Source organism: Phascolarctos cinereus, unplaced genomic scaffold (assembly GCF_003287225.1).
Source record: "Phascolarctos cinereus isolate Bilbo 61053 unplaced genomic scaffold, phaCin_HiC Scaffold_9;HRSCAF=440, whole genome shotgun sequence".
Lineage (NCBI taxonomy): Eukaryota > Metazoa > Chordata > Mammalia > Diprotodontia > Phascolarctidae > Phascolarctos > Phascolarctos cinereus.
In genome coordinates, this window is record NW_027556402.1 from 53,098,653 (window position 1) to 53,111,609 (window position 12,957).

Here is a 12,957-nt window from a genome sequence, read left to right on the forward strand (position 1 = left end):
ATAGGCTTCTTTCCTTTTAAAATATACAAAAAACTCAATGTTACTCTCAAAGCTATCCTGCTTGTCTGTGGTTTCCTTCTTTTATCTTCTGCGCATTTCAAAAACACGTTTCAATGACCTTTTATTTTTTTTTCTTTTGGGGAGGGAGGAAGTGTAACCTCATCCCTGGTCCCTCTTTCTCCTCAACTTCCCAAAATGAGAAATAAGAAAAACAAAACCTCTGTAACAAACATTTATAATCAAGAAAAAATAATTCCCACATTAGCTGTATCTGAAAACATATGTATTACTTTGCAGTTTGAGACCAACACCTTCTGGTAAGAGGTAGGCAGCATGCATGCTTCATTATCAGTCTCCTCGAATCATGTTGGTCATTGCAGTAATCTGAGCTCTTAAGTCTTTCAAAGTTGTCTTTGAGATAATGTTGTTATTGTATATGCTGATCTCTAGATGGATTTTGCTCCCTCCTCTCTGCATCAGTTCATACAAGTTTTCCCAGACTGCTCTGAAACTGCCTCTTTCATTGTTTCTTATGGCACAATAATATTCCATTACATTCACAGACCATAATTTGCATAGCCATTTTCCAAGTTATGGGAAACTTCCAGTTTTTTGACCGAATATTAATTAAATGCTTTTGACATGGCAGGCACTGTGCTAGGTGCCAAAGATAAAACGACAAAAATGAAACAGTTCCTCCCTTTAAACTAACTTTATTTATATGAATGTTAGTACAAAAATTACTTACTAGCCCACAAACAAAACCCTCTTCCGGGATAAATTAGCACCAAGAAAGATAAAGTCCCTTGGCAAAGTGAATTTAGCACTGAATGAATAGGTGGTTGTTGGTTCAAATCCTACCAAACAGCTTCACTTTTTCCAAAAATATACCATCTAACAGTCTAGCTAAAACATTGTTAGGATACCTTATTTGGGCCATCCTTTTTAACCATGACCAGCTTTGTAGGCTGTTGGTGATGACAGGTTGGTATGCTGTTTCCTGTGTTTTTCTTTTTCTCTGCTTTCATTGATGTATAAAAAGATATGTCAACTTTCGAAAGAGCTTGGTGCAGCCTTTTAGACACCTCAAACAGCAATATGTTCAAGTGTTCTAGATTTGAAAAGAAGATTAAAAAAGAGATGAAAATTTAAATTTACCTCCAAATATGTGTACAGATGCTTTCTTTGTCTTACCATTAGGAATGAAATTTCTTGAGAGGCAAAGATACTAGAAATAATACTGGAACTGGGATCAGAGGACTTAGGTTCTAGGTCTTACTCCACCACCTACAAGTTTTGACCTTGGACAAATCATTTTATAATTCTACAAAATGGGAAAAATACTTGAAGTTCCTGCCTCACAAGATTGTTGCAAAAAAATTACTTTGTAAACCTAAAATCATGAGGTACATGAATATGAGTTATAACTATTATTAAATTTATCAAAAAATATAATACAATTTGTCCTCATGATAAATTCTGAAATCAAACATTATTAAAGGATCATCATTATTCATGAATCAGTGAATGAGAGCAGTGGCTGTTTCATCTTTTGGCTCTGTGTCTATGCCCAGTATCTGGAATAATCAGGTTTTTATCAGGTAATAATTTATCAGGTAATAATTTATCAGATGATAATCAGAAGCATAATCACATGATTTAATAAATGCCTCAAGGACCTCCTTGGACAAATATAGTCTATGCGCACCTTGTTTCTTCTCTTACGCATCCAAACCAGTATTATTACTACCATCAATATTAACATGTCATCAGCATTAAATGATGTTTACAGTAGGCTCGGAATTATATTACACACTTCAAGGAACCTAGCAAAAATAAAAGTGTCTAGTACGTACCCTTGTGAAATTTTCAAAAAGACGATCTTATTTTTGATCAAATAAATTTCATATGAGCAAATGGGCTGCTGGCTACAATAGTGAAGCAGAACTCTAAGTTCAACTTCTAGTTAAGTGTGAAAAGATTCAAGGAAAAGGATCTGAAGGATAGGAGGGAGACAATTTGATGGATTTTCAGGAGTTCACTTGTCCTTTTACCTAAAGAATTGCCCATTTCCTTCAAATGCATTGAGAAGAACTCTTTACTGATGAAATGAACTACTGGCGTGCACTGTTCATTTCACATTGGTAGTTTGGTCCCAAGAAACCAAAGCATGACAGATAATCTTTTCCACATTCCAACTCTAATTTAAAACAGTAGCTTAAATATCCTTCTGCTTGGCTAGGACTATTTCTGATCATCATGGTTTGATGCTCAATACCTCTTAAGGAGGAACGGAGACTATACCTGGGAATTCTTGGATGCGGATGTGCCCCACTCTCACCGCTGCCTCAGTGTAACTTAGCACCTTCTCTGCATATCATATACTCTTAGAGAGCTGTGGAGTAAGTGCTATTGTTATCCTAATTTTTTTTACAGATGAGGAAACTGAGGCTAGGAAAGTGCATGTAATTTGAGCAGAGTCAGACAGGCAGGAGTATGTGTGAGAGGTGGAACCTGAACCCAGGTCTTCCTGGCTTCAAGGCTGGCTCTCTAACCACACTTTCTCTCAGTGAGTGTTGGACATGACATCTGAGCTAAGGGCAAGTTTTGACAGTCACAGAAGGTTACACTCGGGGTGAAACTTGAGTTTCACATTGTTCTCTCGTTTTAGTTTTTTCTGTCAATCAGCGCTTCACTGAACAGAGCACTGTCTCTAAGCAGCATTCTATCAGAATTTTAGCTTTGAAATGCCAAGCAAATTCCTTTACACTGTGCGGACCAGTCTCCAGGTCATTTTAAGGCTCAACTTTATCGGTCGCTTTGGGTGCACTGACTCAACAGTGCAGTATTCTCAGTCTACAGATCTTGCTCCCACCATTTTATTCTAGTCTCATATATTTTTTCCTAGATTATAGAACAAAAGTACAAAAGCAATAACAGTAGAACAAATCTAACTATAACGATTTTTTTTTCATTAAAAGACATTTCATACCAATCAGAGAGGTTGTGAAGACCTGTTTATACTGAGCAGGTGACTGAAAAATAGCAGGTATGTGAATCTGTCTTTTGGGAATGCAGGCACATTTTGATATTTGCCCACTGGGAAATGACAATGCACTGGCATTAATCTGAAAAAGAACAAATTAACGAATCATAAAAATGATTAATTAGCAAGATGTTTTCTACTGATATGTCTAATAAAACACACAATCCTTTTATTTACTAATGCAAGACTTCATTTCTGAATTCCAGATAAGTATATTCTAATTCCAAATAAAAAACAACATGCCAGGGATGGTTATTATGCCATAAGCTTAAATAAGTTTGATTTTACTCTCCCTTCCCTCTCAAGACTTTGAAATGTTTTATTTCTGGGTAAACAACAGCATCAAAATGTGTGATACAGGTGAATAATTTTCTTGGTACAATATAGTCAAAATATATCATTTGATTTCTGATATCTAGAAAAACCCTATGGCAACGAGTGACATTTTCACAAGAATAATTCTACTTAAGAAAACTCTTTAGTAGTAATACAAATGAGTTAATGACTATATATTATTATTGAAATAGGCCAAAGAGAACAGCATAAGTATAGCTAATATTTTGGAACAAAAAGTATTCATACCAACAGTGAAATAATTATTTGCAATTTATTGTGCTAGTTTTTTTCTCTAAAATTCAGGTAATGTTTTCTAATAGAAGAAGTTTTAGAATGACAACTAACTTATTACAGCTTCTCACCTGGGTACTTCCTGTTACACTGAGGCCATTGTGGGCCATCTGACTTAACATCTTTTGTATTTCCTCAGTCTGGGAAGTTTGCTCAAAATTCTGAAATGGTGTTTTCTTTCTGAAAACTGATTCCTGGCAGTAGAAATCTGCTTGCTGTTCATGAAGCTTGCCTTTTATCATCTCCAAATACACAGAGTCTTTAGGGCTTTTCTTGGCAGCCCCATTCTGATAACCCTCTGCCCCATCAAGGTGCACTCCAGGGGCAAAGGCAGCACAGAAGTTTTCATTCACTTTTACATCACTTCTATGTAGAGTAATTGAGTCACCTTGGGGTGTGTTTTGGTATTTCAGCCACCTGCTTCGTTTGCTTAGAGGAGGCACCAGAGATGAGAATGAAAGCCTTATAGGCGTCTCTTCCCCAGACTTCTGAGAAACAGAGGTTTCCCTATTCCTGTCTTCAGGGCCAAAGGAGCTGACAGGAGAACCTGCTGACTCCTCATATGAGGGGTCAAGGATGGGGCTACCAAAGGACTTTTGGACCTCAGAGTCCATCCTATGTGAGCAGTTTTCTGAGAGAGGGTGCACTTTAACAGGTGGCAGTGTAATAAGTGGTATCCGAGCTCTGTGACGTCTTTGGACATTGACTTTTTCTGACCAATTGAACTTTTCTACTCCTGAAAGGTGATAGAAATAAAAATTCATTACCAATCCCATACAAATTCATTACCAATCCCATATCAATCCCATAAAAATCACTGTGTGTAGAATAAAAAGAAAAAACTGCCACTTGACCTATAAGACATTATATAATTTAATATCCCATATTAAAATAAAAATAATTAAGTGGTCTTATGTTATTAAATAAAAACTGTAAAACTTCACTGACATTCTCTGAAATGAAGTTTTAGACTACTTGATTACTATAGATGGAATGTCAAGGTTAGAAAATATCAAGTGCATCACTTTGGTTAGAAAATAAAGTACATTAAGTGGAGAGATATGAAAGAACTCTACAAAGGCTGTTTTAGAGCCCTATGATGAAGAGATTTAAGTGCCAGTTTGGGATTTCTATTATAATCATCAATACCACTGTCAAGAAAAATATATCAATAATAAAAAGATACTCAATGATATAAAAATAAAAATTTTGAATTTTCCAGAAGTTAATCGCAAAAAAAAACTAGATAGAAAAATAATAGTATGAGACTTCAATATTCCACTACTGAAACATAACAAGTCACTAAAAATGATATACAGAAGAACAGCTAAAATTTCTATAGACTGTTGGAAGAATCAGAATTGACATACGTACCCAAAGGGCTACAAAAATGTGTATACCCTTTGATCCAGCAATAGCACTTCTAGGGCTATATCCCAAAGAGATCAAACAAATGGGAAAAGGACCCACACGTACAAAAATATTCATAGCAGCTCTTTTTGTGGTGGCAAAGAACTGGAAATTGAGAGGATGCCCATCAACTGGGGAATGGCTGAGCAAGTTGTGGTATATGAAACAGCCACGTTATGCAATGACTAAGAATGTTAAACTGAATCCTTCTCAGCATTACGAGGATCTAAGACATCTCCAGAGGCCTCAGGATGGAAAATGCTGTCCACATCCAAAGAAAGAACTATGGAAGTCGAATCGCTATCACTTATTTTTACCTTCTGTTGAGTTTTGTTTCATCTTTCTGATGGTTCCTCCTATTGGTTTTAATTTTTACTTACAACTTCACTAATGTGAAAATATGTTTAATGGGTATGTAAATGTAAAGCCTATGTCAGATTGTGTGCCGTCTTGGGGAGGGTGGGGGGGAGGAAAAGGGAGAAAAATTTTCAACTCAAAAGCATATGGAAAAAAGAATTGACATACGTATAGAGAAAACTTAATGGAAATATTAGTGAATTTATTTAACAATTTATAAAACACTTAAAAATTGATCATGCTCTAGTACATAATAAACATAAATGCACAAAAGCAAAATTTTTAAGCATTACCTTCATAGACCTTGACACATAAATATAATTTTAAAGTTTCCAGATATAAAGAGGTTAAAATGCTTTGTTTAAGAATAGAAAAACTATAAACATAACAGATCATGTTAATAAAAAACCTATAATATCATGATTATAGCAACTGATATAGAAAAGGTTGGATTTTTTTTTACAACATATAATACATTTATATATTTTTTAAAAATTTTAAAGCACAGGAATAAATGGGCCCCTCCTTAAAGTGGTAAACAGTATCTATCTAAAACCAAGAGCCATCATTATATATAATGGCAAAAACCTTAAATAAAATCAGGGATAAAATAAGGGTGTTCATTATCACCACTATTATTTGATATAGATCTAGAAATACAAGCTATGGCAATAGATAATCAAAAGAAATTGAGGGAATAAGCACAGGTAAGGAAGAAACAAAATAATTGGTTTTGCAGATGACATGAGAGTCTATTTGGAAAACTTTAAGCAAACCAACTAAATATTAACTGAAATAACAAAAGCTTCAGCAAAGTAGCAGGATATAAAATAAATCTACATAAATCATTGGCTTTCTGTGTATTAACAATAAAACCAAGTAAGAAGAGATAGAAAGGAAAATTCCATTCAATATAACTATAGAATGTATAAAATATTTGGGAGTCCACCTCCTAAGATACACATAGGAATTATATGAATAAAAATGAATTAATGAAAAAGTATTAAGTACTTTTTTAAGTACTAACACCCCAACTACTGTGCTAAATGCTGGGGATACAAATAGATTATTTAGGCAGACTTAAAATAAATGGAGAAGTATCAATTGCTCAAGGTTGAGCCACGTAATAAATGACATAATGTAATAAAAGTAATGAAAATGTAATAAAATATAATAAAAATGGCATTTTACTTAATTTTACTTATTTTTACTTAAATTTACTTATTCATTATTATACCAAACTACCAAAGGATTTTATAGAGCTATAAAAGTAACATCAAAATTCATCTGAAGGAACCAAAAAAATCAAGACTCTCAAAAAAAAAATAATAAAAAAAAATAAGGAGACATAGCTATATCATATTTTAAACTATACCACCAAGCAATAATAATCAAAATTGGTTAGCTTTGTATAAGCAAAAACCAAGAAGCTAAAATTGGAAAGGAAATGGTTTAACTTGGAAAAAAAAATCTTTACAGTAAATTTCTCTGATAAAGGTCTGATATCTAAAATAAATAATGAACTGATTCAAATATATAAAATAAGACATTCCCTAACATCTATCTGGTCAAAAGATATGAACAGGCATTTCTCAAAAGGAGAAAAGCAAGCTATCAATAATCATGTGTAGGACTTCTGTTTAAGAGGTCTTTGCCTGAACAGAGGTGGGCAGCTAGCTGCCACATACCTACACCCACATACCTACTCCAGCAAAAACACTAAAAATAACACCAGACTGAATAACGATCAATCAACAAATCCAATGAGATTACTCCACAGACCCTAAAACTACACAAAAATCCAAGAGCCCACTGGCCACAAGGAAGGAGGCCCACCAGAAATGCCAGTGTCAGCAAACAAGATGGAAGCCTCCTTGCAGGACCAGAAACAGGCCATCAATACCTATTACCTACAAGGTTCTATAAATGGAGGAAGCAAAAATGGAGGGCTCCCATAAGAAAGCCCCAAACATGAATATCATGGGTAATGGCAGAAGTTGAGGCTTTCTAGGAGTCCTGAGAAAGAAGAGTGAAACTGAGAAGTTGTAGTGATGGGCTATTGTAATGTAAGGCTTCCTGGGAGTTGAAGGAACACTTAGGGAGCTTAGGCACCTGAATTCCAGCAGGGAAAGTGATAAAAATGGCAGTGGCTCTGACAAAGTAAGAGAGGAAATACAGTAATAATAATGATGGTAATGATAAGTGACTTAGGGTGAAAAACATTAGAAGTTTGTGACTATAGGAATCAAGGGTCAGAGAGGGCAAGGGGATGAAAACAGAATCCTTGGCAACAATTTATTTGGAGTTTAGTCTCAAACATATTGTTTTTAGTTCAGTAACAGTCACCCAGCATCAACTTAATTTTGCACAGATTGGCAAATATTACAATTTTACAAATATTACATATTATCAACAGACATATTTAATATTGCAATAGTAAAGTTTACCAGATGAGGTTCTTGCTTTCAGAGACTCCTCAGGTAACTTTATCATAATGTCTTCATCTCTTGGGCTCAAAGGAAAGGTTGAATCAGGGCTCAGTGTTGAGATCTTTTGCACTGGTGACATCATCTAAGCAGAAAAAAAATTACACGATGTGCCAAAAGAAATGAATCAGCGCACTAAAGTGTTTGGATTGCCTCTTTTTCAATCTGTCACTATTTTTTACAATCTAAATGTGCACACAGATAAATATTTAATTCTAATAATGCATATTACTTAGGGAAAAAGGAAGCTGGAAAGTCCTTCCAAATAGGATAGGGATAAAATTCCTTGCTTCATTAAATCACATAAAATGAAAGGTAGAATGTAAACAGATGCTAAATTCCCCAAATGACTTCAGGGTTGTCTGATTTGAGTCTGTTTTGGGGGTGGCCTTGAAAATGTATAAGAGCACAGGATTTAGAACTAGAAAGGCCATTTGAGATCATGTAGTCCAACCTCATTTTGAAGACAAGGAAGTTAAGTGGGACAAGGTGACAAAAGGTAATAAGCAGCCAAGGAGATTCAAGCCCAGACCCCCAGCTTCTAACTCCAAGGATTTCCACCACACCACGCACCCTCTCAGAAACGTTCCCACAGCACACAGCTAACAACGCTTCCTGAACTCCTACAACAGCGTCCCCCATTCTAGTACTGCATCTTCCCTAACTGTCCGTGTCTGATCTCCACAACTAGAACACAAGCGTTTCCAAGGTACGGACTGTTTCTTACTCCACTGCGCCCCTCATGTTGAGCACCAAATGTTGCTGCTTGATGATGAAATAGGCACAGGACTGAGAACGAGGGGACTGACCCTAATTTGCTGTGTGAAACCGGGCAAGTCATTTCAGCCTTCTTGGCTTGTTGCTCCTCTGCCCTAGATGAACTAGATGAAGGTCCCTTACATTTCTAGATCTGTGGACCTACGATCTAGAACTCTATAAATACTTGGTGTTTAAAAACTTAGTCTTATTGGAAGTGTTACTAGATCATCTTGTGGACTAAGGGCCCTGAGTGAGACAGGATGGGTTCTGGGAACAGGGTTTGGGTCACTTTATAATAGACAAAACGAAGCGGCCCTTAAGATCTAGCACCTGAACCTCTTGATGGCCTCAGACCTAAGGTAAGGATTACCCTACCCAAGGCTAGTCCAGACTTAGTGGTTACAGCCCATTAAAATGAACTTTCCAGACCAAGCCAGATTTGAACCCAACAGATTTAACTGGACTCCATCTCAAGTTACTGTGTTAAAGAAGAATATAGTGAATCAAATGGCCATTAATTAGTAGATGCTACTAAAAAGAGTAAAAGAATAACAATTTTCTATTGTATTTCTAGAGTAAATGTTGCAGAGGAAGTGCCAACCTACTTTAGTAGGGAGAATTTCCTCACCCAGGAGTCTAATATTCTCAGTGAAATTACAAGTCCATTCTCTGCCTCTTATTCTATTTTGTCCGCCTTAGGATGTAATTAAATTAATTGCCTTAAAATAGCTCTTCTGTAGTATATATATATGTGATACTCTGATTAGAGGATATGGAAAACAATTGGAGAAAGATATATTAATTATTATCTTAATTTTACTCATTTAGAATTGGGATAGCCAAATTAAGCTGCCAAAAGAAGAGGCATTGTGCCTCCGCATGCTTCCCCACACCTCAAGGAGAGGGTGGTTGAAATTCACTTAGAATTAGGGAATTCAGAACCTTGAACTTACAATGAAGAACATCAAGCCGCTGTTCTTGTTGTCATATAACATCAAAAAATGACAGAAAAACAGATCCTTTTTTCTCAGCATGACATAGCCCTTTTGTAACCTGTATATCCTCTCTTGCCACTAGGTGCTTGTATATGGAAAGAAAATTTATAAAAAGATAGCTATGGATTCTTATTACATTGGTAAGACAAAATGTTGAAGGAGTTTACACAAGAGCTAAAAAAACAAATGAACTGGCTGCCAAAACTTACAAATGAAGATTTTAAACTTGCAAAAGTAAAAAATGGGTCTTTTAAGCATCCCTATATAAGCAGAGGGGTAAAAACTGAGGTGTTGAAAAGGAGGCACATTTTTTTGAAAAATAAAACAATGGGATAGAATCCTATAACCACCAGAGTAAAAATTAGTTAAGAGGCAGTAAAGAGGGTAGAAATAGGTTCTCAGAATTTCAGTTTTTAATACCTTTTATCATTTTGATATGATAATCTTTCAGTTCAAGTAAAAGCCTGAAGGGTGGGTAGAACTGATAATGACTAAACCTTATGGGCAAAATCTAAAAAAAAAAAGTTGTCTTTTCAATGGGAAATATCCAAACTGGAGAGCTCTGTTGGGAAAATTTAACTTATCATTAGATTTGCTTTCTAGTTGCCTAAAACTGAATGTTTGAGACCATCTGTGATATTATATTTCAATTCATAATAAATTCATGGAAAAGAAATGGCAAGGCCTTATCATGTACCTCAGTAACTTGGAATTTGGAAACTGGAAAGTGGAGCAAATGAGAAATATTACATGGCCAGTAGAGTCATGCTTAGTTGGGCATTCTCTATTGAAAAGGATGTCCACTGCATTACAGTTTTAAATTAATTCAAGCGATTATCCAATATAGCCACTCCTTTTTATAATTTAGTACTAAAAGTTGAGGGCAAAGTTTAGCCTCAGCTTTGTCCTTTGTCTACAATGGAATTAATGAGAGCAAGAATACAATCTTAGATGACATGGTATCATCCACATAATATGTTTTTAATTTTTTTTTTTTAGGCAATTGGGGTTAAGTGACTTGCCCAGGGTCACACAGCTAGTAAGTGTCAAGTGGTTGGTCTGAGGCTGGATTTGAACAGGTCCTCCTAACTTCAGGGCCAGTGCTCTATCCACTGCGCCACCTAGCTGCCCCCTAACAATAATATGTAAAAAAAAAAAAGCTCCCCAAGGTAGGAAAGGTCTGTTTATACCTTGTTTCTTTTCCATGAGGACCATTCTGATAACTTCAAATTATCGTCCAAAGAATAAGATGACACAGTATTGTCAGAATCTGTAAAAGAGAAATCCAAAACTGCTGTGGGGGAAAAAAGACAACTATACTTAGTAACTATCCCCAGGATTACTTGGTAATTTACAAAGTTAAATCTTACTTACAACTATCATTTTCATTTGTGTCCTTAATAAAGTCAGTTGTCATTTGAAAATCATCCTCTCCCCTGAAGGTCAGATCTTCTTCCAAAAAATTTTCTCCATCTGAGGGCTTAAATACATACATCCATTTACCTCATTAAGACTAACTATACAGAAGAAACATTTTTGCTATGAAAAGAACATTTTCAAATCACAAATATGTTACTGTGATCATTTCTAATCTGAGACAGTTAAAAGCATTATTCACATAAAAGCAAAGAAAATATTTTGTGTAAATAATCCGCCATATTCTCATGAAAATCACTCAACTTTGCTAATAAAGAAATTATAATAGTTGTCATTTATATAGTGGTTTAAGGTTTGCAAAGCATTTACGTATCTCATTTGAAACTCAGAACTCTATGAACACAAGTATTGTTAGCCCCATTTCAGAGGTGAGGAAAGTGAGTCTCAGTGCCTTCTCATGGTCACATAGCTAATAAGTATCAGAGCTGATCTAGAAATGACATCTCCTGACTACGAGTCCAGCACCCTATCCATCATGCTACATTACTTTGATCCTTGGCAAAGTTTGAGTCCTGTCCCCCCACACTCTGACCCAGGCGGTAAGAGGGTCTGGATTTGTAATCTCACAATGTGCTATAAAATGACACACATATGTACCTCATAAGGCAGTGAATTACCGGGAGCCCAGCAAATCTTTAACCACTACAATTCTTTGCTTAATATCTAGTCTGTGCAAATACATACTCCTTCTTATGTATATAAAGGATACAGTTTTGCCTCTTAGGATTTTGTAACTGTAAATGCTATTCTTTCTCACTGAAGAACATAAATGAATTATCACTTCTAGCTATAGAATACATACATGGTTATGTTAATAAGTAAGGCTATTATCCATGTGTTAGAATCTTTGTGTATCAGAAATATACTCCCTTTCTCTTAGAGAACCTGAGTTAGAATTCCAAATGTAGTATCCCAAGGGGAGAATTAGAGGGGTGTGCGGGAACTAGCTTGAACTGGATCATGGGGACCATTGTTCAATTTTTACTGTGAACATTTATATCTTGGAAGTCAGCAAATGCTACAAATTAGGGCTTGATTTAAACATTTATCATCATACCATGTTGGGGCGGGGGGAAGAGAACTACACATACCTCTATATAAGGCCTTTGATTGCTAACATAAGAGCATAAACCAAGAATACCCCAGGGACATACCAGGTAATTGTAAAGAATCCCATAAGTGTTATTTGCACCTTGCTTTTTGTTTTCATCTTTAAAACCGACTTAGAAGGGTTTCCTCTATTTGCTCAATAATAACTTCACAGATAAATATCTGGCATCATAGGTAAGACCTTCCATATACTACTTGTTAGGCAAACTTGAGAAATATAGGGGTCTTACATATTTATACTTTCATCCATCTCAACCAAGATAAGCTCCAAATGAATACATGACTTAGACTAGGGTGACATTATAAATAAATTAAAGGAGGGAGACAGAGAGAAAGAATAATCTTTCAGATTTATGACTCGGGGGAAAAGTTATAGGCAAAACAAGGTGATAAAGTCACAAAAGATTAAATGGACAAGTCCCATTACGTGAAATTAAAAAGGTTTTGCATAAACAAAACTAGTGCAAATAAAATAGCAGAAAGAGGTAACTGGTAGGAAAAAAAAACTTTGTGGAAATGTTTTCTGAAAGCAGAGGGTATCATTTCCAAGAGTCTAAGAACTGATTCAAATTCATAAGAGTAAAAGCCATTGTCAAATGATAAAAGATCAAAGGATGTGAGCAGTAAGTTTCTCAGGAAGAAATTCAAAGTTTTCAAAGGAAAAACTACTTCAAATCACTTTGATATGTAAAAAACCAAGCAAATCAAGCAAGTCTAAGGTTCTACTTCA

General features: G+C 35.4%; 1 protein-coding gene across 3 annotated transcripts in view; it reads right to left on the reverse strand.

Annotated features, from left to right (window-relative positions):
* The window catches only part of ZGRF1 (zinc finger GRF-type containing 1), a 75,254-nt gene that overhangs the window by 25,780 nt on the left and 36,517 nt on the right, over positions 1-12,957 (reverse strand). For all 3 annotated transcript variants that reach the window (XM_078148905.1, XM_021001360.2, XM_078148906.1), the window contains 6 exons: positions 11,055-11,160; positions 10,871-10,950; positions 7,888-8,011; positions 3,745-4,409; positions 2,993-3,128; positions 927-1,111 (listed from right to left, as the gene is read on the reverse strand). In XM_078148905.1, coding sequence (XP_078005031.1) covers positions 927-1,111; positions 2,993-3,128; positions 3,745-4,409; positions 7,888-8,011; positions 10,871-10,950; positions 11,055-11,160 — 1,296 coding nt within the window. The remainder of the gene's footprint in view (positions 1-926; positions 1,112-2,992; positions 3,129-3,744; positions 4,410-7,887; positions 8,012-10,870; positions 10,951-11,054; positions 11,161-12,957) is intronic.